The 27,345-nt window shown below is 36.1% G+C and overlaps 2 protein-coding genes across 2 annotated transcripts in view; one reads left to right on the forward strand and one right to left on the reverse strand.

Annotated features, from left to right (window-relative positions):
- LOC111044988 (solute carrier family 35 member E2A) overlaps nucleotides 1-27,345 on the reverse strand; it is a 116,847-nt gene that overhangs the window by 33,327 nt on the left and 56,175 nt on the right. The gene's annotated exons all lie outside the window — the stretch shown is intronic.
- LOC120350212 (piggyBac transposable element-derived protein 4-like) lies at nucleotides 2,652-3,458 on the forward strand. The gene has a single exon (XM_039422769.1). It carries the CDS (start codon nucleotides 2,652-2,654, stop codon nucleotides 3,456-3,458), a length of 807 nt encoding a protein of 268 aa, XP_039278703.1.

A 27,345-nucleotide genomic window follows, 5' to 3' on the forward strand; every position in this document is an offset into this window, starting at 1 on the left:
TATATTTATATATATGCATTTGAGTACATATTGAAAAAAACCTTCTAGTGTACCATAAAATGCATGCATACATGCGTAAGTTTAATATGTACTAGCGTTTTCAGGATCAGGGCTCAGTGAAGGTGTTAATAAAATTATTATTTATTTTATTGTTATAACATATTAATATTTATTATCATGTAATATCATGAAACTTGAGTAGTTTTTTTCTAGTTTATGAATTTCCTACTGGACTGACTGCTAAAAAAAGTATCAGAAAAGAAGAGAAATGAACATCATAACTTGATATTTGACCGAGCGAAGTGAGGTCTAAGATTCATTTCGACGGTTAGGCATTTCTCTTACTGTTTACATGTTAGAATGTTTAAATGTTCAAATGGTTATAAGTTGTGAATTTACGGCGAAACGCGGTAATAGATTTTCATGAAATTTGACTGGTATGTTCCTTTTTTAATTGCGCGTCGACGTATAGTATAGTATTGTATAGTATAGTATTGTATATAGTATAGTATAATTGCGCGTCGACGTCAATGTATACTGTACAAGGTTTTTGGAAATTTTGCATTTCAAGGATAATATGGAAGGAAAAAGGAGCCTCCTCCATAAGCCGATATTACAGTAAAAATCAGTTTAAAGAATTATTCAAGTGATTACACAGATGTGTGGAGAAGCCAGTCTATTGCTGTATTTCCATAAGGTCTATAGTTTCAATCAGGTACTTGTGGATGAGAATACTGCGTGAGGTCTACTGTTCACAAAACTGCTAGTAGTTCTGTGAACAGTAGACCTCGCGCAGTTATAACGACGTCCCAAACCATAAGCACATCCACACTGATACACTAACTATTTATTTGATCAGATCATGCTTACACAAGATTTAATTATCATATAACGCTTTCCGGAATTTAGCGCGAGAAAACCAGAATCTAGGCGCCCAGACGAGCTGTTATAAGTTCTTTGCATCCTATTTAATAGTCTACAATTTATAGTCATGTAATTTATAGTCTACACAGCTGTTAACTTTTTACCAAGTTACATTGAGATATTGAATTGCATGCTTCATGGCATGCAATCTATAGTCAACTCGACAGCTGATTTATGATAAATAATTCTATAGTCTGATTTTTACTCAAATATTGACGTATGAAGAAGGCTCCTTTTTCCTTTTATATTATCCTTGAAATGCAAAATTTCCAAAAACCTTGTATATACGTCGACGCGCAATTTAAAAAGGAACATACCTGTCAAATTTCATGAAAATCTATTACCGGGTTTCGCCGTAAATGCGCAACATAAAAACATATAAACATTCAAACACTTCACTGCACGGTGGGTCCCACAAGACCCATACCAGTTTCATTCTCAAGAAAGGTTGACAATTGAAAATATCTCATTCTGCATGGTGTCTCTCTACAGCCACAAAGCCAGTTATGATGTTAGTTCAACTAATAACCACTAGAATGCAGTAGTATCCAAGAAAAACAACATTCTTCACAGCTGTTATAGTTCTAGCCAATCCCACAAAATGACTGATCTTCAAACTATATAAATCATGTTTATTACGATATTTACCTATACTGTAAAATTAATTCTGATATTATAGGATTATTTTCACAGTTTCGAACTATTTTTTCCAATATAATATCAGTATTTCCAGTGAAGCAAACAAGAAAACGGTTTGTACCTTCTCATACCCAGTGTCCAACTGGCCTCCCACTGAATCATAAGTGAGGTTATGTTTTGTGAACTTTTTTTTGTGAAACTACGTGACAGGATTGTGAATGTTATTTGTGTTATTTCATGGAAATTGTTGTGATTTCTCAATTATCGATTAGGCCTAGTATTTTTTAGTTTTAATCATGGATATATTGAATGATGAACAGTTACTGTCAGAATTAGAACTTATTATGGCCATACCATACACTAGTTCTGATGAATTGGAACTAGAACTTTCTGATGATGAGATTGATTCAACAGCTAGAGATAGGGATCACTCTGGAAATGAACTACAATTAATTGAAGAACATTTAGCTCATTTCCCTGAACAAGCTCCCATAAATGAAAATTCAATTGGTCATGGGGATCATGATGATGAGCCTACAAATCAAGAAGCATCAACATCTTCTGGTTCAAGAGTAGGTAAGAAGAGGAAGAGCAATTATTTATCCACAACAACTCCCCAAGGTTTACCATCTACATCTTCTGTACTTAGTTTCAACCCCAAATTGCCTAGGCCTACAAGAAAACCACAACCAGCCAGTACTAATCAGTCACTACCAACCGCTACTGATCAGCCACCATCAACATCAAGTTCAATCAATTCAAAAAATATTACATGGAAGCATTCAAAACTTCAAAGGTCCATGGATGACATAGAATTCACTGGCAACACCACCTTACCAGATGAAATCATGAAACTTGAAACACCTTTACAATTTTTCAATTTTTTTTTCACAGAAGAACTTATTCAAAATATATGTGATGAGACTCATAGATATAGCTTACAAATGGACCCAAATAAGGCATTCATCCTCTCCAAACATGAACTAAACAAATATATTGGAATCTGTGTTATGATGTCACTTATTCATGTTCCAAACACAAGGAATTACTGGAATGATGTTCTTGGTAACCAGCTAATCATTGATACTATGCCTGTGGAATTGTTTGAAAGTATACGTAGATACCTGCACTTCAACAACAATGAGACGGCTGTTGCACCCAATGTTGTTGGCCATGATCGGCTCCATAAGATCAGGCCAATATTGGATCACTTGAATGTGAAGTTCTCAGAGGTACCACTTGAGGAATCACTGTCTATTGATGAACAGATGTGTGCAACAAAAGCAAGACACTTTTTGAAAATGTACATGCCTGGAAAACCACACAAATGGGGTTACAAACTGTTCATACTTGCTGGTGTCAGTGGCTTTGCTTATAAAGCAGAGATATATAGTGGTTTGGAAAATGATCCTCTGCTCCGTGCACAATTGGGAGAGCCAGACTTGGGAGCGTGTGCCAACATTGTAATGAGACTTGTGAGGGATATACCAAGAAACTGTCATTACAAGCTGTACTTTGACAATTACTACACCACTCTTCCTCTCCTAGCAGAACTTGAGAAGAGAGAGATCCACAGTCTGGGCACTTTTCGATGTAACAGATTTCCAGGGGTGTTATTGTCCAATGAAAAAGATATGAATAAAAAAGCTAGAGGTTTTTCCGAAGAATGTTCAACCATTTATGAAGGAGTGGAAATAACTGCTGTTGGCTGGAAGGACAATAAAACAGTCTCATTAGCCTCTTCATTTGTTGGTAAGGGACCTGTATCAAAGGTGAGAAGATTCGATAGGAAGAATCATGTATCAGTTGACATAGAACGTCAAGTAATTGTCAAAGTATACAACCGCCACATGGGGGGGAGTGGATCTTCTAGACAGTTTGATTGGGAGATATAGGAACAAAATGCGAAGCAAGAAGTGGTACTTCAGACTATTCCAACATCTTCTGGATTTGACCTTAGTGAATTCGTAGTTGCTGTACAGGAGGTGCTCTCAAGTGAAATGTACCAAAGGTCTTGCAGAATTTCGAAAAGAGGTTGCTGTTGGATTGTGCAAGTCTGGACTGCCTATTACTACATCTCGAGGGAGACCACGTAGTAGTGAAGTTGAGGAGCAAATTCAATTGAAAAAAAAGAAAGGTCCAACTGCTCCAGCTCCACCAAAGGACGTCAGGCTTGACCAAATTGCACATTGGCCTGAATTTTCCGAAAACCGTCAATGCTGCAAACTACCAGGATGTAGTGCAAAGACACACTCAAAATGCACTAAATGTGATGTTTTCTTGTGCCTACATAAGCAAAAGAACTGCTTCACTATTTATCACAAGAATTAGGATGTGGATAAATTGTATATAGCTCATCCATTCAGCAATGCGAAGTGATTCAAAATTTATTATTGGTACCTATTCAATTTAATTTCAAAAACATTATTTTTATCTATTATCTTATAGTTCATAATGATTTAATATAGAAATTTAAAATTACCTATTGAGAGGATTGATTTGGACAATATCATTTGCAAATTTATGCTAAATAAAACATTGAAACACCATGACTTGAATTCACTGATACCACCATATCAATGGTCACCCACCACTTCTGTTGATGCACAATGTTCCTTGTGGGACCCAAACCACTTTTTTGGACTGCAGGGGATTAAATTGGTGAGTTTGATTTTTTTAAATATTTTTCCTATGTTTGAATGGCTAAGTTGCTACACATATATTTTTTTCGTTGGAAAATAAAAAGTTGTGCAGTGAAGGGTTAAGAAATGCAAAACCGTCGACTTGAATCTTAGACCTCACTTCGCTCGGTCAACTAGTCCATTAGTCAATTACAATAATAATATCGCAGACCGAGCTTCACTCTGGAGTACTGAAGCATAAAAAATTCATTACGAAAGAAGAAATTATAATAACATTCATACAGAAATGTTCTATCTAATCTAATTTATCTTTATTTTTCTCGAGCAACTTTGTAAGTCTTCTTCTTTCTTTGTTGAATTTCCCCCTCCAAAGTGAAGAAGCTGCTATCGTGTGGAGAATGCAGAAGCATAAAAAAATCAACCATGGTCGAAAAAGGAGAAGATGATCAGCACAACTCTCTATTTGGTTTCTCCTGCAGCCTATAAGTTTCTCAAACAAATTATGATTTTTCCAGGCATCAGCACTATAAACCTAGCGCCGCAGTGCAGGATGGTTTCTTACAGCTTGGCGTTGTTGTCATTCGAGATGGGTGTCTGGCTTGGAAGTGTTTCGGCCGCATTGCAGGATGACTGTTAATGGTTGCCGGAAGCTCAACAGCTCGATTTTTTTCGTTATTTTTCGTGATAGAGAAATTCTGATTGCAGATTCGTTCTCAGCGACCCCAAGTTTAGCCTAAAGGCTCAGAATGTCAACAATGTTTTTGAATAATTAAAAATCATCAAGAAAAGTCATTAATATGGTAGTACACCACGTTTCTGGGTACTTTTTACTGGTGACTGGAGTTATTATTGACACACAAAAATCAAAATAATCGTGAGAAAGAAAACTGCTGATGAACGCGAATAAGACCGCCACTCAATTGTTCTATTGTCTCGGCTGCTTCGCTGAGCCTGGCTGGAGGGATCAAATAACCGACTGGTTTGTTCTCTCGTCTGTCTGCTAGGCGGAACTAAGCCGACCATTGCTGGGTGGAAGATGTTACTGCAGCCGCTCGCATTCCCACCAACGCTGCTATTATTTGCTGTCCCAGCGCCTAGTCAGATTCAGCCAAGCAACCAGCCTGCACTGCGGAGCTAGGTTAAAAGCTTGGATATCTGAGAAAAACTTCTATAGAACTGGTTTCAACAAAGATCTAATGGGGAGGATCAGAGTGAAGGCTCGGGGCATGTCATCAAAAGAAAAGTCATGTGTTCTTATGTTTGATGATATGGCTATCAAACAGGCCTTGGAGTACTCAACAAACTTGGATATCAAGATATAGGAAATTATGGCCGTGATTGTCATTTAGGCAAGCAAGCAACAGTTTTTATGATTCGGGGCCTCTATTATCAATGGAAGTTACCAGTTGGTTATTTCATAACTGAGAAAGGACTGTCAGGGGATAAAACTAAAACTCTGTTGCTTGATTGTGAAACGTTTCTCGAAAATTCAGGTCTTGATGTTAGAGCAGTTGTTTGTGACCAGTGTACCACTAATCGTAGTGCATACAAGCAGCTTGGAGTAAGTCCTGCATGGCCATATTTTGAAATGAGTGGAGGACGAGTTGTCCATGCACTTTTCGATGTTCCTCATCTTGTGAAATCAGTTCGAAACAACCTCCTCACAAATGATTTTATAATGGATAACAGAGTTATATCATTCAGAGACATCGAGGAGATGTATGCAATTGATTCCAGCAGTGGGTCAACGAGAGCTGCTCACCAGTTGACACCAAGTCATATCTGGCTGAACAGTTTCCAAAAAATGAAGGTTTTGCTTGCAACACAAATTTTCAGTCATACAACAGCAGCTGCTTTGAAAACTGTGGTAGCAACTGGTCAATTGAGAAGTGAGACAGCATTGGATACAGCTGAATTTATTGTGCACATGAATTCCCTCTTTGATGCCCTTAACAGTAAGAAGAAATTTTCGAGAAATCCAGACAATTCTGCTCTAAGCAAAGACAATTTTCATGTAAACAGTATTTTGAAGACATCATTAGGGATATTCCAAAAATTCGAAAAAGTCAATGCAAAAAAAGAGGCCACCATGCTTTGAAGGATTTTTGTTGACAATAAATTCAGTGGTGTCTCTAATCGATGCTGAGGGAGTGGAATACCTACTCACTTCTCGATTGAATCAGGACCCAATCGAGAACTTATTCTCGTCAATTAGACAAAGGGGTGGATGGAATAGGAATCCAACAGTTTGGGTTTTTAGAGGATCTCTGAGACTATTCAATTTGAAGTATTTGATGGAGCCACCTAGGACATCAAGTTATACTTTGGATGAAGATGAGATACTTATCATTCACCAAAATGAAAAGATGGAAGGAATAGTTCCAGAAACTATAGAAGATGTTCAGTCAGTGGAAACTATGTCAACTGAATCTTCCAATGAATCTTCTTCATGCTCCGAAACTAATGAGACATCCAGGAGCCTCCCAGGAATAGACAACTTTGAAGCAACCACATTAGAGAGCTGTTCACAAACGTATTTTGCTGGGTACTTGGCTTACAGATGCTATCGGAAATACGTTTGTGAAAAATGTCTCAACTCACAATATGATATGAACTCCAATCTATCTAGCACTGAAGAACTTTTAATTATGAATAGGACGTTTTCTAGTATGAGACTGCAAGAAGGAGGTGGGTTGAAAGCACCATCGAGAGCTTTCAATGAAATAGTCAGCCACTCATTGAAAATGTACAAGGCTTTTTTTTCAAAAAAATCTCATTCAAGAATAATGTCTTCCCGAAAATTTCTCGAAATAGTGCAGTTGCACGACTAATGAAAATCACAATCAAGAAACTCGATTTTTCAGATATTAATGATGAGTGTCAACAACACAACATGTTCACCTTGAAATTGCTCTTCAGAGTATTGATTTTCAAGCAGTGTCGGTGGGTAACATCATTCTGTAAGAAGTCATCCATTGAAAAAGTGAAAGTTTTGCAAAATATTCGAGGCTTTGGCATCTATGATTGGAACATTTTCATTATTTGGTTACAACCGTTGTAAAGTTTCGACCCTCAGGAGAGGGCGGGGTAATTGGGTGTCATCCAGCTTTAGCCTAACTCTACCCTGTTAGATTTACAGCTCATCCCTGGGTAGGGCCTACACAATTTGAAAATGTTCTCATCTGAAATCAGATGTCTGTTGCTGCAACATTAGAAATGTAGGTCTACAGCATGTAAAAATTGTATAAATAGTGAAATAAATAAATAGACGTTCATTGTAATATATGTATATACATGACTTGAATTATATCATAAGAAAGTAATATTATATCAAAGAAAGGGAAGTTTGTCATGATTAGTTAGGAATTGGGAAAATTGTAATATATGGAGAAGTAGAACAAGCAGGACTAAAAATGCACCCGCCAAAATTTGTTAATTTGAATTACTCAAGTTCCTGTATAAATTGTAGTAAATGTATATACATAAAACAAGTAGCATTAGAAATGAACATATTATGAGAATTTTATAAATTTGAATTAATAAGTTATCATGTAAATTGTAATATATTATGCATGTATGTAAACAAGTAGCACTAAAGATGTACATATCAAATTTTGAATGAATTGGAATTGATTAATTATTATATAAATTATTGTAATATTGTTATATTTGTATATTCATAGAAAAGGTAGCACTAGAAATGAACATATAAGAATAAATTACATAAATTTGAATTAACCCTAGAAAGCTAATCTATCGTGAAATTCACGAGCGCGTTTGGTTATTCATGTGGTACTCCCCTCTGTCTAGCATGATGGACTCGCCCAACCGGTTCTGTGCCTATCTGGCATGCATCTATCGGTCAGTCATCGGTGTACTGTGTTATGAGAAGCTAGTTTCGCTCAGTCTCAAGACGCTCGTAGAAATCACGATAGATTAGCTTAGCTGTTCGGTTTTTTTTAAAAAGTACAATGTATTGTTTTTCATTGAAAACTGATAATATTTTGTTTTTTTGGTAGTTTTAGTGCTAAATAAGTTTTAAAAATGAATCAGAATCTCAATGAAAGTGAAATTAATAAATATTTTCAAGAGAGTAGTACAAGTGATGAATCAAACATTGATTCTGAATCAGATGATGAATTGCACCAAATTGAACATGATGATGTTATGAATAGTGATGACACTGATAACGACCCGGACTACAATCCTGTTGCAGACCAAGGAAGGCCAGGGATTTTTGAATCAGATGAGGAAGAACCTCTTCCACCAGAGAAGAAGAAGACTGCTGAAGTAAATACTGTTGTTTCTCACTCACCTGCTGCAATACAACCAATAATCTCAATTCCTGCAAACACATCTTCATCTGTAAGTCAACCTATCACAATCGCCAAACAACATGGTTTGCCTCATAACAGAGAAGAAAGGCCCTCAACATCAACAGCTGATCCACACTTGGTAGTTTGCAACAAAGTTAGTCTTCGAGGGAAAGATGGACATCGTTGGACAAACAAACCAACAACACATATGAATAGATCTTCAGCAGCTAGAAATATTATTCACATATCACCTGGATGCACTGATACTGCTAGAAACAAGCTAATACCAGTGGAAGTTTTCAGACATTTTCTAACTCATGAAATAAAAACCAAAATTGTGCATTACACTAATTTGAAAATCAAAGAAAAAAGTGCAAATTATAACCCTCCTAGGAAAACCGTTGCTGCTATGAGTGATAGTGAGTTTGATGCTCTGTTAGGGTTGCTGATACTTTCAGCTGCTCAAAAAGACAGTCACCTTCCATCTTCTGAAATGTTTAACCCACAGATCAGTGGTGAGAGATATCATGCAACCATGAGCTGTGATCGATTTGACTTCCTGTTAGAGTGCTTACGTTTTGATGATTCTGCTACCAGAGCTGAAAGGAGGGAAACAGACAATTTCGCACCAATAAGGGAAATTTGGGAATTATTTATTACTGCTTGCAAAAGTTCATACAAACCTGGCTCATTCCTTACTATTGATGAGCAACTACTTGCATTTCGTGGAAGATGTAAATTTAGGATGTACATTCCAAACAAACCAGACAAATATGGCATAACGTTAGTTTTAATGTGCGACAATGCCACAAAGTACATGATTGATGCTATACCATATACTGGAAAAACAATGTCCACAGAAGGTTTACCTCAAGCTGAGTTTTTTGTGAAGAAGTTATCAACGACTTGTCATGGATCCAATCGAAATATAACTGGTTCACGTCTGTTCCACTTGCAACCTCACTCTTGGATGATCCATACAAACTCACTATAGTAGGCACACTGAGAAAAGACAAGCGAGAAATCCCTCCTGAAATGAAAAATCCCAAGGGAAGAGCCATAGGGACAAGTATGTTTTGTTTTGATATGCCAAAAACTATGGTTTCTTACAAGGTTAAGAACTCTAAAGTGGTTTTACTTCTATCAACATGTCATGAGAAACCAGTGATTGATCAACACTCCAAAAAACCCCAAATAATCCAGACCTATAATGCTACAAAAGGAGCAGTTGACACATTAGACCAAATGTGTCACCAGATTTCCTGTAGTTGTAAGACTAAACGGTGGCCTCTGTGTGTATTCTATGGAATCCTGAACATTATTCTAGTGAATTCATATGTCATATATGTGACAAATTTTCTGAAAAGGGGACAAAAACCACTGTCAAGAAGAAAATTTGCAATGGAGATTCACTACAGCCTCATTGAACCCTGGCTGAAAGAGCGAATAAAGTGCCCAACTTTGACCCGGAAACTCAGAGAATCTATCGCCAATATTTTGAAAGTTCCAATGCCAGACAGGGCCCAAAACCTTCCTCAAAACATTCCACAAACCATATGTGGGATATGTCCATCAAAGAAGAGGAGAATGACTGAGAAATGCTGCTGCCGCTGCAGCAAACCAATCTGTGCAGAGCATCGGGCAAAGTGCTGTGTTGACTGTGCCCAGGACTTGTAATACATCATATATCAACCTTACTTGTTTGTATTGATATGAATAACCGATTAGTGTTAATTATAGTTTGAACTTGTATCTAGAAACGCTTGTTTCAATCATTTTTCCACCAAGTCGTGATTTTTATGATAGATTAGCTTTAATGTCATTTTTAGATAGATTAGCTTTCTAGGGTTAAAATAAGTTGTCATATAAATTGTAATACAGTATATGCATTATACTTAAAAAATGTATGTAGCACTAAAAATGTACATATCAAATTTATATGGATGAGAAATGATTAATTATTATATGAATTGTAATATATGTATATACGTAACACAGCCACAAGCCGGTCCCTAGCCCGGGCCCAATCTTTGCGGTTGGGGAATGTGGAGGGGTTGTACTAAAATTTATGGAATTCAACTTTTGATATTTTGATGTGATTCAGTTCATGTACAGATTTAGAATATAATTTGAAATTACTAGACTGCATAAACCTGTGGCACTAAGAGAATGGTTAACATGATTTTATTTTATAACTTCAAATCTCACATCAAAAACTCTATTAATCTAATATTTTGGTGAGAATTTTTTCCGCTGGGGATGATGCCCACGTCATGGTTTGTTTAAGGGTGATGAGACTGATGATGATAATGATGAGAGACGTGACCTGATATGTGTGAACATTCTTATGTTCTCCTGGGTCCCCAAAAACAAAGAGAGACTTTTTCAGAGATTCGACTGTATTTCATAACAGAGCTTACCAGATCTTTTTTTGAACAAAAACAATTTTTGGATAGAACATGTTTTTTCAAAAGAGGACTGGTTGTCTGTCCAGTCTGAAACCTGGAAGAAATTGTTAGTTTAACTTCAACAATAAGAATATAACAATAGTTAACACTCACTCTTCCTCCTACTCCATCTCCTCCTTCTTCCCCTTCTTCTTCTTCTTCTTCTTCTTCTTCTTCTTTTCCTTCCTCTTCTTCTTATTCTTCTTCTTCTTCTTCTACTACTTCTTCTTCTCCTTCTCCTCCTCTTCCTTCAGCTCCTCCTCCTCCATTTTTATCTTCATTTTATTCATCTCCATCTTATTCTTCTTCTGCTATTTCTTCTTGTCTTCTTATTATTCTTTCTCTTCTAGGAGGAGGAGGAAGAGGAGGAAAAGAAAAAGAAACAAAGAAATAGCAGAAAAATAATAAGGAGAAGAAGAAGAAAATGAAGATGAGAATGGAAGAGGAAGAGGAAGAGAACGAGAAGAAGATGAAGAGCTGAGAATAATAGTGGAAGAAGAAGTGAGAAGAAGGAAAATAAGTACAAGAGGGAAAGAAAATGATCAGAAGTTCTTCTTTTTCTTATCTTTCTTCTCCTTATCTGTCATATCCCATCATCACTCCTCCTACTCTTTTCTACTCATGATCATCAAATAATATTTTCTTCTTATTTTTCCCATTATTCTTATCATCCTCCTTTTCTTCTCCTTATCATATTAAAGAACTTCTCATATCAACAGATTATGGAAAAATAGAAATTATATATATCCATAATTCAGCTCTAGAGTTGTCAGAGCATAAAGCTACATGTCACAAAGGAATGAAATTATTGTTTGTCTTTTATAATAGGCCACTAATTGGCCTTTGGTGAGCTTGCAATATTATTGTTGAGGCTTCCTCAGAAATGATTTGAAAGCCTGGCAGGCTGCCAGTTGCAGCTATAAAAAACCGGTTCTAAAGACTGACACTCTCCTTCCATACTCCCATGCCAGCCCACTTTTCTCCTTCCACTCATTACTAGCCGTTACAATCGACTGTTGATATGCATATGCTTATGTGATCTGGTGGGACAATGCAGAACTAAACGATGTAACTCAGGTAAAGAAGAATCTACTTTTCATTACTTCAATGGGAACATTATATGGGACTTTGAAACGGCTACCTTCGATCAGTAAGTGAAAACACACACACATTGGATGTACCCAGTCAATTTGTTTCAAATTTATTTTTGATAACTACAATCATTCATATTATTCACTAGGATTGATCACCACCTTGCATTTATTCTTACAGAGAAAAAAACTTTTTCAATTTACTCACTCTGGCGAGTTAATTTATACAGTTTTATCTATATAAAGTTTGTCATGGATTAAGAAAACATCATCTTCTTCCATTCATATTATATTCAAGTTGTTTATTCGACAGAGGCTGGCTCAAACAGCACTCTGGTTTGTGGACTGTATCAATTACATCGAGAACTTTTTGGGGTTGTCTGGCGTTGGGTAGCAAGTTGAACAATTTAAATGGCTAAGTGCACAATAACATGGGCCTACCTTCATGTCCAAATCCTCCTTGCATCTAGGATCCCGGGTCCAGATCACGATACGAGATGAGACAACACTTGTAATAAATAACAATAAATCAATAGATTACTTTGCAAAAATCGACATTACAAGAAGTGAGCTGTTCGATTGGCTCGCAAACAACAACTGGCAGAATTATGCTATACGCATCACCCTTCAATTGCCCCCTCCACCACACAACGCCAGACAACAAAGGGGAACATTCATATAATGTCTGAACATTCCGCCCACCTTGGAAGAACTTCCAATAAGAAAAAAACAAAAACCACCTATAACGAACCGTACTAGGGAAACTAGGAAAAAAAATATCTTCACTCCTCAGGGGCCATTGAGGAGACTTATACAAAAGGAGTAGGAGGCCCACGGAAAGGAGAGGGTGGGACGAGAAATAATGACTATATACAACCAATATAGATAAAAACAAGAAAAGATGCAACTTGGGAACCTTTCCCACATGTAAAACAAGAAACAAAAAAAAACTAACCACTAAACTTATTGAAGTTCCCTTCAATAAGGCCTAATCTTCATCAATAGGGAGGAGACATACCCTATTGACAGCCCTAGTTAGACTTCCCTTTGCAGTCTGTACCTCCACCACTCTCACAACTCCATCCTGTCCAGGGAATATCTTCGTTATTCGACCAAGCTTCCAGTGAAGAGGGAGTAGGTTACTTTCCTTTAAGAGAGCCATATATATTATATATATATATATATATATATATATATATAATTTGTATCCTATGGTATTGGGGAATAAAATGAATGGTACACCATGAAAAATTTGATACATATATCAAACGAATAATCTCAAAGTCAGATCAATATAGAAAATATATAGAGCAACAAAATATACAATGAAACAAGAACGAAATCAAATAAAATATCAAGTAAGAGATATTGTGCTCTATAAATTTTGGTGACATTCCATGGTAGTGGTTGGCAGGCAAGTGGGCAAGTTCTACTTTTCTTTTCACAATTTCCATTTCCGACTTGCAAATTTACTTAAAATTTGAATAATTTGCTACTACGCCATTTAAAGGTTCAAATAGTTTGTGCCAATCTATTAAATTATTACTTATGTCACCTATCTGATATTTTATCTGCCCTCGAGCCATATCCAATACATAAACTGAACAGTAAACATTTACAAAATCTTATCATTTCTAGAAATATATATAAATACATTTGAATCGGCTCACTATTGCCGCCCATCGATTACTACCATTTGATTGGTTCATGCAAATTTGTTACAGTATACATGCGCCTACGTACCTCCTACTTCCTTAATACATAACTTTATTTTTATTTTGGGTTTTTAGTACATTTTTTACATGCAATACAATTTTCTAATGTTTATAGGTTGTTTCTCACTTTATAACAATTAGCCATGTGCTTTTTTAGTTCCTCTAGTTGCATACCATTTAGTTACAATAAATTTCTGCCAAGGTATCTGGCTAGATTTTACGTTATGTGACTCAATCGATCATTATGTCGCCGATCAATAGATATTTTACACCTAACCTCAAATTTTCAATACTTTATATAATATTATATATAAGTGGCAAATTATTTCTATTTCTATTCAGCTGTTCTAAATTTAGCCATGATACCTGATATTATCTAATCTTTAAAAACGTTATCGCATTTGGCAATACTAGACTATTATTCCACTTTAGACCTATAAATTTCTTTCAAGTAGGGATTTTATTTGCCCATCAGATTTTGATACGTTACAAACTTCATGTAATAATCTAGTTACTAGGACAACCACACAAAGCTCCCATTTCTTCACTACCTCCACGGATTCTATTATCAGACAGTTTGAGATTCAAGAACACTTTACAATTTTCCAGTTCATGAGAATTATTACATTCAATACATTTCAGCTCGTCCGATTTCGATTTAACAATCATAGCTGAAGCTTTGTAATTTCCCATAGTGGGTTTTGATTTCCCAAACTAATTACGTGAGGAGGCTTCTGACGATGTAGATGACCCCAATAAATCAGTGGATTTAGTAGCCTCTAAAATAAGAGCTTCATGATTCAAAAATTTTTGGAAGTTTTTCAAATCGGATACTGCTCCATTTCTTAGCAGTCTCTGCCACTTCTCTCTCAATTCTTCAGTCAGTTTTTTACATAAGACAGATAATAAAATAACGGAATCGACCAGTCAATAACTGAATGACCAATTGGTTTTAGTGCTGCAATATACTCAGCTAAATGAGTGATGAATTCTCGTAGCGAGTCTGGTTGCTTATTAACTGCTGGCATATCAAAAATTGCTTGCAAGTATGCGTCAGTCAGCTTGTAAGAGTCATTGTAGCAATTCAATAATAATTTCCATGCCTCAGCATAATGATCACTTGTCAATGGGACTACAGAAATGACTGACAGTGCATCACCTCTCAGTACAGACCGAAGATACATATGTTTTTGTATGTCAGCAATTTGACCATTATTATGAACCGTGGCTTCAAATAAATCTTTAAATTGACTCCAAATTTTCAAATAGCCGTCAAAAGTCATTAAAGGAAGCTCAGGTAGGGCAACTGTCAAGATATTTCCAGTTGTAGGTGAAGAAGCTACATTGGAAGAACTAATATTCAAATTTGTTTGAGTGGATGGTAAGGTTTCGAGAATAGCCTTGACATTGAAATAAAACTCATCAAATTCACTCATCAGCATTTCAAGTTCAGTTGTTTCCAATCGAGGATTTTGTTTGTTATGGTAGCTATGCATCTTATCTATTATATCATTGAACTCCACCAGGTGGTGATTGATATGCTCACCCATAACTTTCAATAAAATCTTCGTTTTATATTTTTCGGATCCTTTTCAACAGCTTCAGCAATTTCATTAATCAGTTTTATTTTACAAATTAATGCATCTCTTTGAAACGTCAAGTCTTCGATAACACCCATAGTGAGGCAATAACAGTGAGCACTCATTGAGAGAGAGAGAGTGAGACAAAGAACCAAACAAGAATAAGAGGGAAAACACGAGAGCAGGTGACACAATGGAATGAACAATGGCTAGCTTATCTAATCATACACGCCTAGCCAGCACTTCAACTTATGCTTGGTAGAGAATGATTGGTTACAAGGCTAATAGTACCATATCGATACTCATTGGAACAAACAATAACTGCTCTTAATAACGAAGTAACAACAATAATCAATGCAAATAACTGCAAGTATCCTTTGAAAAAAATAACAGTTCCAGTTACTGTTACAGCTAGATGATGTATAAGTCTTTCTCTACTTATTGACACAAACTTGCCAGTCCAGCCTTGTGGCGCCAATGCAACAATCTTATGCAATTAAACTACGACACAATTATTTACGAAAATATTACTTGTTCTACTCAATTTCCAACTTAAATTGAGCCCAAATTTCTTAAGAATACCACAAAGAAAGCGTATATTCATCTACGACCTCAAAAACAAGCCATATACACAGAGAAACCAAGAATAAAATAGGCATAAAAACGACAAACCTATTAGACAATATTTCAAACTTATGTCCTATTCAAATTTGATTAACAAATCAATCCGGATGGTTGGACCATGTTTATTCGACAGAGGCTGGCTCAAACAGCACTCTGGTTTGTGGACTGTATCAATTACATTGAGAACTTTTTGGGGTTGTCTGGCGTTGGGTAGCAAGTTGAACAATTTAAATGGCTAAGTGCACAATAACATGGGCCTACCTTCATGTCCAAATCCTCCTTGCTTCTAGGATCCCGGGTCCAGATCACGATACGAGATGAGACAACACTTGTAATAAATCACAATAAATCAATAGATTACTTTGCAAAAATCGACATTACGAGAAGTGAGCTGTTCGATTGGCTCGCAAACAACAACTGGCACAATTATGCTATACGCATCACCCTTCAATTGCCCCCTCCACCACACAATGCCAGACAACAAAGGGGAACATTCATATAACGTCCGAACACAAGTGTAGAATATCAGGGCAGGGTTACTGTTATTATTAAAAAAACTCTGACTTTTTTTCTCAGGGGTATCACAGTAATTATTACAATTATTACTATATATATTATTTTATTGTGATTGCATGGGACATGAATGAGGATGGGCAACTCCCGTGTGCCAATGCCGAACTGCTAGTTGAACATGAAGAGAAAAATTCAATGACTTCTGCTGAAAAATTATTATTCTCAATGGACCTATCACAGATTCTAGATCATGAGGAAGAAATAGCCGATTTCATCCTGCATGCACAACCAAATACATCACAGGATATTGTTATTGATAATCAAGATGGACAACTTGACAAATCAGAACAGCAGACTTCAACACCGCTAGTAACAGCAATGGAAGAAAAAACTATTGCTTCATCAGAAAGTGACTGTGACAACTCAGATGAGGATCCTAACTATGAGGGTAACTCTGATTCAAGTAGCATTAGCAATGACAGTAATACAGGTAGGTCACTGGTACAAAATTCTTTAATTTCTTCTGACAGTGATTCAACTACTGAAATACAATAGAGAAAAAGTAGAAAAAGGAAGGCAAACACTGCTCGATGGCAACTAAATAGGGCTAAACGTTTGAGGAATAGTGGGAAATTGTATAAAACATTGAATAAAGGAGTAGAAGTTCCTCAACGAAGAATGAGACAGCCTTGTGGAGTTAAGTGTCGACAAAATTGAAGGGCTGAGAATGAAAACAGGCTAAGAGTGACATTTTTTCACAATGTCGTTTTATTATGGATTTCTATAGCAGGAGTCGGTATCTAGTGGACACAATATGAACTATGTTGATTTAGTCATTCGTTTTGCCACCAGGGGTGCTATAAACATAACCGCGTTAAGAGTTGAGAATGAAAACCAGAAAGTAAGCACTTGTCTTGTTTTCATCCTCAGACAAAGCATCCACTCATGCTTTCTCCGACAGTTGAGAGGTTATGTTCGCCGCCTACAGACACTTTACTTATTGTGTTGTTAATGAGTCGTGGTTAATGTGGTTGTGAGTGGTAACTTTATTTTAACAATGGATAGTGATGTGAGTAGTGTATTCAGTGAAATAGACAATACTGATTCCGATCCGGATTCTAATTTTGAACAAGATAATGGAACTGCAAAAAGGAGGAAAAGGAAACGAAACATTGAAAAGTGGGTTAAAAATGTTACAAAGGTTAACCGCAATCAAGGTAAGCAATACATTAATAAAAAAAGAACTGTTGTCCCTCCAAGGGTTTCAAAGACCTGTTCATGCTCACGAAAGTGTACAGATCAACTTTCTGAAAACGAAAAAGCAGATATTCTAAAAAATTTTAACGACTTATCTGAGAAAAATGTTCAAGATGCTTACCTCTCAGGTCTTATAAAACTGAAACCAGTTGCACGGCAAACATGTAAGAAAGATAAGCCTACCTCAGTTAACAGTGACAATAATGACTGTTTGTCTTTGAGTGATGATGATTCCGATGATGTGACACATAAAAGAAATGCAACATTTAAATATTTTATATGGCTCTGTTATGTATTTGTTTTGTTGGCTAACTTGAAACACAGTCAGGTACTCTATGCTCTCTGCTCGATACATCTATGCTCGGTTCCTTGTCACTTGCTGTTGAAATGTCTAGAAGTAACCAGCTAAATAAAGAAATAATGAGCAGCAGCAAGAAGAGTTTTATTTTACTTCAAGAAGAGTTTTATAATACTACAATGGCGACGAGGATAACAGATAATGAGGAAAAAGTGAACGTAAAAATTATCAAAGGGATATTATAAGTGACATTGTAAGTATAGTTTACGTAAGTATAGTGGACAAATTATAGAATGATGGAAAATCCTGCTAAAGCTGGTGGTACAGATAGAATAGTCGTCACAGGGACGATAGGGAGGGTTTATGAATTTGATTTAAAAGAGAACTGGTCAAATTGGCACAAACGACTTTCCTTGTATTTTTCTGCAAATGATATTACTGAGGCTAAAAAAGTCCCTATTCTATTGACCTCAATTGGCACGGAGGGTTATGGCCTGTTCAAAGTCTTGTGCACACCTGCTTTGCCTTTGTCAAAAAGTTATGCAGAACTGGTTGAACTCATGTCTAATCACCTTCAACCCAGACCAAGTGAAATCACTGAACATTACAAATTTAAAGAACGCCTTCAAAAAGATGACGAAACTATTGTACAGTATATAGCTAATTTGAAAAAAAAACTGTCCATGAACTGTGGGTTTGGGAATAACTTGGAGTCGGCTTTGCGTGATCAAATCGTATGGGGAATCAGAAATACTGGTATTAAAAAACGTTTATTAAGTGAACCTGATCTTACTTATAAAAGATGCATTGAACTGTCTATTTCTCTTGAAACAACTCTTAGTGGTGTAGCTGAATTGAATGCAACTAGTACAAAAATTAATTACAACAAAAAACAAATTCAAGTAAACCTAGCAGACCTAACCTTACGGCGAATCCGCAATTTTCCACAACTAAAGGAGATCCAGGGCAATGGAAAAAATGCTACTGTTGTGGAAAAGCAAATCATTTGAGTAAAAATTGCCATTTTCGAAACTATAAATGCCATGTATGCGGTAAGCAAGGTCATTAAAAAAATGTATGCAAGGTAAGAAAAACTTCAGGTAAGCAAAACAATTATGTTGAATCTGATTCTATTGTATCTCAATCTAAAACTTTAACTGAAGAATTCAACTGTCTTGATATTGCTTATATGAATAATCTACGAATTGAGAAGTCAATTAATTATGTAAAGCCTATTGAAATGAAATTAATTGTCAAAAGTAACCCTATCAATTTTGAAGTGGATACTGGTTCTGGCATTAGTGCAATATGTTATTCTGATTTTATAAAACAATTCCCGGACTTGACTGTGAAATTGAAACCAACTGATGAAGTATTTCATAGCTATGTAGGTGATCCTATTGAACCGGTAGGAGTAGTTCATGTAAATTGTGCAATCAACAAGAATTGTAAAGAAAAAAGTTTGCAATTGTATGTTATGAAATCTAATAAAGATGAAAGAAATGTTTCACCAATATTAGGACGTTCTTGGTTGCAAGCTCTTAAGATAGACTTAGGTCAATTGAATAGTCATTGTAAACCAACAATTCAAGGTTTGAATCAAGTAAATGATAATGAATTGGAGCTAGAAAAGGTAATAAAGGATTACCCAGTAGTTTTTTCCAACAAATTAGGAAAGTAAGTTATACTAAACGTAAATTTGAGTTACATCTCAAAGATGATGCACGACCAATATTTTGTAAACCAAGGCCAATACCATATGCAATTAAGGATAAGGTTGAACTTGAAATAAATAGACTTGTTAATGAAAATATTCTGACGCTTGTAGAATCTAGTGAATATGGTACACCTATTGTGCCATTGATGAAACCAGATGGGTCAATTAGGTTATGTGGTGATTACAAAGTCACCATAAATAAAATGTTAATGATTGATCGACATCCAATTCCTAGAGTTGATGATCTTTTTGTAGCTTTAAGAGGTGGTAAAAAATTTAGTAAACTGGATTTATCAAAAGCATATCAACAAATAGAACTAGATGAAAAGTCAAAAAAATTGGTAACTATATCCACTCATAAGGGATTATTCATGTATCAGGCAAATCAAATATAAACGGGATTTTTGTTCCTGAGCGTCTACCGTTGGTAGGACTGGGACCGCGCTGCTAGTACGCTTAGGTGGGGTCACTATGAGTGCTGAGAGCCAGTCGTCCCACACTTCCAGCCAGTTTTTCAGTTACAATCACGATGTCGGAGCAACAAGTGCACCCTTCCACTGTGCAAAGTATTATTATAAAATTTCTTGCTTCTGAAGGAGTTCCAGCGACGGAAATTTTTCAAGGATCTGTCAGAGAAATGCAGCAAGGTTCACGGAAGTAGGAAAGACATTTCTGAGTCGGATCGTCACCTGTGACGAGACGTGGGTCCACCACTACACTCCGGAGTCAAAACAAGCCAGTATGGAGTGGCGGAGGAAAGGGGAGGCAGCCCCTGTGAAAGCCAAGACTCGACTGTCAGCTGGCAAGGTCCTTTCAACCATCTTCTTCGACCAGAGAGGCATTTTGCTCATTGATTTTTTGCACGAGCGACGCACAATTAATGCTGCTTACTACTGCGAGCTGCTGACCAAGGTGAGGGATGCATATCATCGCAAAAGACGAGACTAATCGATTCGAAAGGTTATCCTCCTTCACGACAACGCAAGGCCCCATACTGCAGCTCTAACCGTCTCAAAACTGAAAGAAATGCACTGGACTCAACTGGAACATCCTCCCTACAGTCCAGACCTATCGCCCTGCGATTTTCATTTGTTTGGGCCGCTTAAAGAAGCTCTAGGAGGGCAAAGATTTGAAGATGACGAGGGCGTGAAGGAGTTCGTGCGCAATTGGCTCGTGACGCAATCAGCTTCCTTCTACATGCTGGGATAAAAAACCTTCCCGCTCACTGGGAAAAATGTATTTTTAAAGCAGGAGACTATGTAGAAAAGTAATTTGTATTTGTCATTCATTTATCAATAAATAATTTTCATTTCAAAATAAAATCCCGTTTATATTTGATTTGCCCTCGTTCAATCGATTACCTTATGGTGTTCGGCATGGAAGTGGACTGCTGCGCCCGGCCATAGAATCCATATTGATCATTGTGGTCCAATAAAAGGAAAATATTACTTATTGATCACCGATGCTTATTTCAAATGGTTAGATGTTATGGAAGCCTCTAGCTTAACAACCGATTGTACTATAGATTTGTTGAGAGTGTACTTTGCAAATTGGGGTATTCCATTGATACTTGTGAGTGATAATGCTACTTGTTTTAAGGCTGATGAATTTCAAAAATTTGTACTTAGAAATGGTATAAGTCACTATAAAACCGCACCATTCCATCCAGCCTCGAATGGAGCAGCGGAAAACGCTGTAAAAACATTTAAGAATAAGATAGAAGTTTTGTCAAAGGAAATGTCAAACGTGAAACAAGCTATTTCTAAATTTTTATTAGAATACAGGAATACTCCGCATTGTACTACTGGAGTTTCTCCTGCTGGATTACATGTAGGACGTAGATTGTTAACTAGACTTGACCGAATCAAACCTATTGTACTAGCACAAAAGGTATTGAAATCTGAAATCCCGGCTAGGACTTGTAACAAAATAAATTTCTCGATTGATGACATTGTTTATGTTAGAAATTACAATAAGAATAAAAGTACATGGATAAAAGGAAAAATTATTGATCAAGTGTCTCCTGTAACTTTCATTGTAAAACTGAAGATAATCTAATTTGGAAAAGGCATGTAAACCAAATGAGGAAATTTGATGAACAGGAAAATGTACCAATTGTTGATAATAATTTGAATTTGGATGAATTGTTAAAAGGTATTCAAGGTAATGAGTTTGTAACACCTCCGGAGGTGATAGTACCTAAACCTATTGAACCGGGAGAAGTACCGAAGTTAAGGTCTCCTGAACCTATTCCTATTTTGAGAAGGTCGATGAGAACCGAAAGCCTGTCAAAAGATTTGAATTGTAAGACAGAAAACAGAAAGCTGTCAACTGATTTATAATTGATTTATATTTTGTCAACTGATTTGATTGATTTGTATTGGAGTTATTTGATTTGCAGATTTGCAATAATTGATTTCTATTGATTTGTAATTGAACTTGTAATTGAACAGTAATTGAGTTTGTATTTTGATTTGTAAATTTGATTTCTATTTTGTTGTAACCTGGATTGGTACTTTATTTCTTGTATTGCGCTGTCATTTCTAGAGTACTGCTATTTGAAAAGTATTGAAAGGTTAATGATTTTGTTTAAGAATAAGGAGTATTTATTCATAATGTATAAGTATAACACCTCAAATAAGGGAGGAGAATTGTTATGTATTTGTTTTGTTGGCTAACCTGAAACACAGTCAGGTACTCTATGCTCTCTGCTCGATACGTCTATGCTCGGTTCCTTGTCACTTGCTGTTGAAATGTCTAGAAGTAACCAGCTAAATAAAGAAATAATGTGCAGCAGCAAGAAGATTTTTATTTTACTTTCCTTAAATACTACAGGTTCAAAAATAAGCGAGTGCATCTATGCAAAATGGCTTTTTGTGGCCTTCATGGTATTGGGAAGGCCCGTGCAGGCCGATTATGCAATCACAAGCGAGGCAAGTCACAAGGATCTAGGGCTAACAAAAAACCTGAATATCTTATCGATCAGGTAAAAGAACACATAAAATCGTTTCCTAATCAATCAGTCAATACTCTAGGCGGGAGTCCTCCAGAAAATATTTATCATCTGACCTCAATGTAAGTAAAATGCACGAGCTTTACCTACAAAAGTATGAACCTGATACTTACCAAAAGATACAGAATGGGGAAAAATGCAAACCTAATATTTCTTATGAGTATTACCAACACATTTTTAATACTCGTTTCAATCTTTCATTTGGAACACCTAAAACCGACGTTTGAGATGTGTGTGACAAGCTAGCAATTCAAATTCAAAATGAAACTGATGACGATAGGAAAAAACAGTTGGAGCGTGAGAAGACATTGCACCTAATGAAAGCAGATAAGTTTTATGAGGACTTGAAAGAAAAAAGAACCATAGCGAAGGAGGATCCTACTGTAGAAACTCTTTGTTTTGACTATCAACCAAACCTGCCTCTACCTGTCCTCCCTGTGGGTGAAATTTTCTATTCAAGGCAGGTTTGGTTTTTTAACCAATGCTTCACATTAGCCAAAGATGGCACGTCAAAAATGTTCATGCTTGATGAAACAACTGCAAAGAAAGGGGGTAATGAAACTGTCTCTTTCCTCCAACACTACTTTGATAACTACATTAGTCCGGATGTCAAACATTTATTCTTGTTCGCTGACAACTGTAGCGGACAAAATAAAAACAAACTTCTTTTGATGTTTTTGTCATGCGTTGCAGCTACTGGCCGCTTTGAAACTATTCAGATGCACTTTCCTGAGCCCGGTCACTCTTTTCTGCCACGTGACAGGACTTTTTCTAACATTGAAAAGGCAAAAAGACAGAAGGAATATGTTTATATACCAGAGCAATGGTATTCCCTTGTCCAACAAGCTTCAAAAAGGTCTAAGTTTGCGGTTGTCAATGTCTTACAATCTATGGTAAAAAACCAAGCGGATCACTTGTCACCTTTGAAAAGAAAATTAAAAATGAACATTCTGTCTTCCAAATAAGTAAGTACAAACTTTTTCGCTATGAAGGCACTACAATCCATGTCTCTAAGACTCATAAAATGGAAATGGGTGAAGAAGTTTTCACAGGTTTTGTGGAAAACATTGATGTCGGAGCTATAAATCTTTCAGATGTACCTCTTTTGTACACTAAACCAGTACCAATGAAGACAAAGAAACTTGAAGACGTGAAATGTTTGGCTACTAAATATGTTCCTCAAATTTACCAACACTACTATTATGGCCTAGAAGCTCTTCAAGAAGAAGCTCTTCGGGAAGCTGAAAGTGACAGTTCAGTGTCTGCTGAGGATCACGAGTAACAAAATGTCAGTAAAAAAACTGTAAACAAAAAGACTGTATATCGTTTTACAAATAAAATTTACTCCAGACAATTTAATGAGCTCTTTAACAATAAATCAATTTTTACCCTTAACCTGATTTCTATTTTTTTTATTGAGAATGAAAAAAAAGCTATATATATTGTAGTGGAAAGTTCAGTGAAGATGAAAGATTGAGTATTTCCAATAGTTATTGGGCTCTGATATAACTTTACAGAGAAACTTCATTTCTATGCAGAAAGTAGCTCTGATGTACAGATATCCAACTCAAAATGAAGGTAAAACAAATCGTATTAATAATAATGCATTTTACATGAAAAAGAATGGCGACAAGTTGAGAGTCTGTAAAACATTTTTTATGTCTACATTAGATATTAGTCAGCGGTGCATTCGTACGGTAATTGAAAAGATACAGCATGGAGATTTTCTTGGCAATGACATGCGTGGTAAACACATTAACCACAAAACTTTACCACAAGAGATTAACGAAGGAGTTCGAGCTCACATTTCCTCTATTCCAACAATTGAAAGCCATTATATTCGAGCTCATAGTGAGAAAAATTACATTGAGGGAGGCAAGTCTATAGCTCAGTTACACAGAGACTATGAAGGGGAGTGTGTAAAGAATGGAAAACCATTTGCCAATATTACAATGTACACCAGAATTTTCAATTATGAATTTAACATTAATTTTTTTACCCCGAAAAAAGATCAATGCCAAAAGTGTGAAGCATACAAAAACTCCAATGAAGAAGAAAAGAAGCAACAAGAAACCAGTTATACATTACACCTAGAGGAAAAACGGTTGAGTAGAGAAGAAAAAGAAAAGGACAAGAAAATGGTAAGTGATGAATTCAAAGTTGCGTGTTTTGATCTGCAAGCTGCACTCACAACTTCAAGAGGGGACGTTAGTTCTTCCTACTATAAATCAAAACTTTCGACCTATAATTTCACAGTATGTGATCTAGAAGAGAAAGGACAAGGAGAAGTGTACTGTTTAATGTGGCATGAGGGGCAAGGAAAAAGAGGAGCTATTGAAATAGCAACATGTATATTGAAATATCTGGAGATGAAAGCAGAGGCATCAAAATCAGATGATTTAGAGATTGTCCTATATTCTGATAATTGTTGTGGACAACAAAAAAATAAGTACTTAATTGCTGCACTCATGTATGCTGTTGCAAATTGGAATATTAAAACCATCACTCACAAATATTTAGTCACTGGGCACACTCAAAATGAAGGAGACTCAGTTCATTCAGTAATAGAGAGACAAATAAAAAGATCCTTGAAATCTGGACCAATTTACGTACCAGACAAAAACAGTAATATATAGTTCTGGTACGAACAGCCAAAAAGACGGGTATACCATACAAAGTCTTCGAGCTCAATAATGATAGTTTCATTGATGTGAAACATCTGACAGAACGTACTTCCGGAAATCTTAACAAAAATTCTGATGAAGAAACAATAAAATTCAACGATCTAAGTGTAGAGTTGAAAAAATCACTGTGGACCATTTCTTCTACAAGACGTCTTATGGAGAGGTATAATATAAATCTGTAAATGTAAAAGAATGTAGAACAAGAAGAGTCCACGATTCATTGCAGAACTTTGAGCTCAAGAGAGCATACAACGAGCCCTTACCTATATCAAAAAATAAAAAAAGACTTACTTAGTTTAATTGAGACGAAGGCAATTCCAAGTAACTATTCTCATTTTTACAACAGTTTGCGGGCAGCTGATAAATAATAGAGGAGAGCAATAAACTATAACTCAAATAATTGGAGCCTCATAACAGAATTCTACTTTCAACAAAAATAATAATCGTAGTACTTATTGAATTATTAGTCAACACACTAAACAATGAGTTCTCAAACAGCATTCTACAATAATAATTATTTTTTGATCAGCAAAAGTGTCAGTTTTGCTTTGAAGTGAATTTCCATTTCCATGAAAGAATGAATTTTTGTAACATTCATTGAATTATATTTTTTATTGACTTTTACTCAATTTCTTTTTCTTTTGATTTCCCTTCGTATATTGCAATAAACGATGTGATTCCTGGTCATTTCAGTTTTTAATTTTCTGGCACAAGTCTAAACCTACCATGGCTTCGAGCATGAATACTGGCACAACTCAAAGTGGGGGTGAATTTCACTCTACAGAGAGGGTAGCTGGGTCTGAAATCGAAAAAATATTATTATGTCCTGTATTAGAAGAATATAACGATACAATTACACCTATTTCATGGCTTTATCTTTAGTTTGTTGTTTCATTCTTTATAAAACTTTCTAAAAAGTATAAGATCCTTCTGAATAGTAAGTAGGTTACAAATGAAAATTTGAATTTTATTATGTTACAGGCTACTTGCAAGTGTAAATATAAACGAAAGAAGCCAAGGAGATGCTATTAATTGAACTATATCGACTTTCAGAAGAACAGCAGGGGACATACCTTATGAATCGGGTGGAAATAGTTCCAGTTTCTAGGAGGCGGCATGGAAAATATGAAGATCCTATGAGAGTAAGCGACAATCAACAATGATATACTGTTCCTACCGGTACTGGCCTCATACAGGTATGTGCCAAGACCTTCAAAGACATATTTGGATTAACAAACAGTAGATTGCAGACACTCAACACTAAGAAGAAATTAGGAGATGTTGCGCACAGTGACAAGAGAGGAAAGAACCCTAACTCGCACAAGCACACAAGAAAATTTACTGAGGAAGACTGCAGCTTGATTCGAGAACATATTGATAGTTTTCCAAGAGAAGAAAGCCACTATGGAAGACAAAAAAGTGCAAAGGAATACCTTTCTCCTGATTTAAATTACCATAGGATGTATTGTGCATTCAAAGATCTTCATCCAGAGTACAAAGTATCTTATCGATATTACCAAAAAGTATTCAAAAAATACTATCGCAAGTTGGCTTTTGGCTCTCCAAAGACTGATTCATGTAGGGTTTGTGACAAGTTGAATGCGAGGATAAATTTATGTAACAAGACTACCCGTGAGCACTTTTCTCTTCGAACTGAACTTACCTTACATCAAAAAAAAAAGCTCAGAAGGCACTCATGTTGATGAATAACAGCATGAATGAGTCGCAATTGCCCCAGAGTAATATTTGTTGTGTTTCGATGGACATGCAGCAGGTGTTATTTTGTCCCACCCTAACTCACAGTGACATGTTTTATAAACGGCAGTTATCCAATTACAACCTGTGTCCATATTGGTGAAACTGGAAACAGTTATATGTGTATGTG

This window comes from Nilaparvata lugens, chromosome 3, assembly GCF_014356525.2.
Source record: "Nilaparvata lugens isolate BPH chromosome 3, ASM1435652v1, whole genome shotgun sequence".
NCBI lineage: Eukaryota > Metazoa > Arthropoda > Insecta > Hemiptera > Delphacidae > Nilaparvata > Nilaparvata lugens.